At 43.0% G+C, this 1,249-nt stretch overlaps 1 protein-coding gene across 1 annotated transcript in view; it reads left to right on the top strand.

Moving 5' to 3' along the window:
* Window positions 1-1,249, top strand: part of LOC102257669 (probable ATP-dependent RNA helicase DDX60) — an 88,050-nt gene that overhangs the window by 56,114 nt on the left and 30,687 nt on the right. The window contains exons 22-23 of the mRNA XM_014535219.1: window positions 659-768; window positions 868-972. Of these exons, the coding sequence (XP_014390705.1) occupies window positions 659-768; window positions 868-972 (215 nt within the window). The remainder of the gene's footprint in view (window positions 1-658; window positions 769-867; window positions 973-1,249) is intronic.

Genomic DNA, 1,249 nt, shown 5'->3' with positions numbered 1-1,249 from the left:
ATCGGTCCTGCCCTGAGTGTGATAGTGGCGGCGCCCCAACCCCCTGATCGGCCCTGCTCTGTGGGTGATAGAGGGCGGCGCCCCAATCCCCTGATCCGCCCTGCTCTGTGTGTGACAGGGGGCGTGCCCCAACTCCCCTATTGGCCCTACTCTGTCAGTCACAGGGGGGAGCTCCTCAACCCCCTGATGGGCCCTGCTCTGTGCATGACAGGGGGTGGCACCCCAACTCCCCCATTGGCCCTGCTCTGAGCCCGACCAGGGGCTGCACCTAGGGATTGGGCCTGCCCTCTGCCACCTGGGAGCAGGCCTAAGCCAGCAGGTCGTTATCTCCTGAGGGGTCCCAGACTGCGAGAGGGCACAGGATGGGCTGAGGGATCCCTCTCCCCCTCGAGTGCACAAATTTTTGTGCATCAGGCCTCTAGTATAATATAATTGAAGACTAAGACCAGGAAGGAAAGTAAAACACTGATTCGCAGTGTAGATATACTGAATCCTTTTTCAAGGTTCTTCCCAATGCACAGCACTGTTTCTAATGTGCTCCTGGCAATGGTCTTATGCATAACTCTTCCTAGGCCTGCTCATAATTGTAAAATCATAATTAAGTCATAGTTTTGAAAGCAAACAGATCTTAATGATCATTTCAATCCTATTCTTACAGTGTGGTACACAGAGCGATACAATGATCTAGAAAAATATGTGTGTTCCCTAAAGGATAATGATTTTATCATTGAACACTATCACCCATGTGCTGCACTTACAGTCAACCATGTAAGTATAAACCACTTTGGAAAATGAGTATGTATCCAGATTGTTAAAAACCTATATATAGAATATAAAATTAATAATTTTGTATTTTATGGTTTTTAGATAAAGAAGTATGGAATCCCTTTAGACCTTGGATTTTCTCCACGGGAAAGCATACTGCTTTATGATGCGATGGTACATGTTTGGCCAGAATGGACAAGAATGAAAGTGTGTGAATATATATTTCTATGGCTGATATATCTAGTTCTTTGGCTATGACAGCCCATCAATAATAAGCAAATTCATGAGTAGTATTTATTCTGGTTTAGATAAAAGCAGCATATTTCCTTGTTAAGAATTTAAACTTCAGAGTACAAGTGCTCTAGAATTGGGCAAATAAGTTAAATTTTCTCTATTATCCTTATTTTCCTTACCAAAAAAGTATATCTACTTTGTTGGTTTTTTTTAAGATTAACTGACTTGTTATTTATAAAATGCTTTGAAC

The sequence above is a fragment of the Myotis brandtii genome, unplaced genomic scaffold (genome assembly GCF_000412655.1).
Source record: "Myotis brandtii unplaced genomic scaffold, ASM41265v1 scaffold14, whole genome shotgun sequence".
In the NCBI taxonomy this organism is placed as follows: domain Eukaryota; kingdom Metazoa; phylum Chordata; class Mammalia; order Chiroptera; family Vespertilionidae; genus Myotis; species Myotis brandtii.
This window is presented reverse-complemented; position numbering and strand designations above follow the sequence as displayed.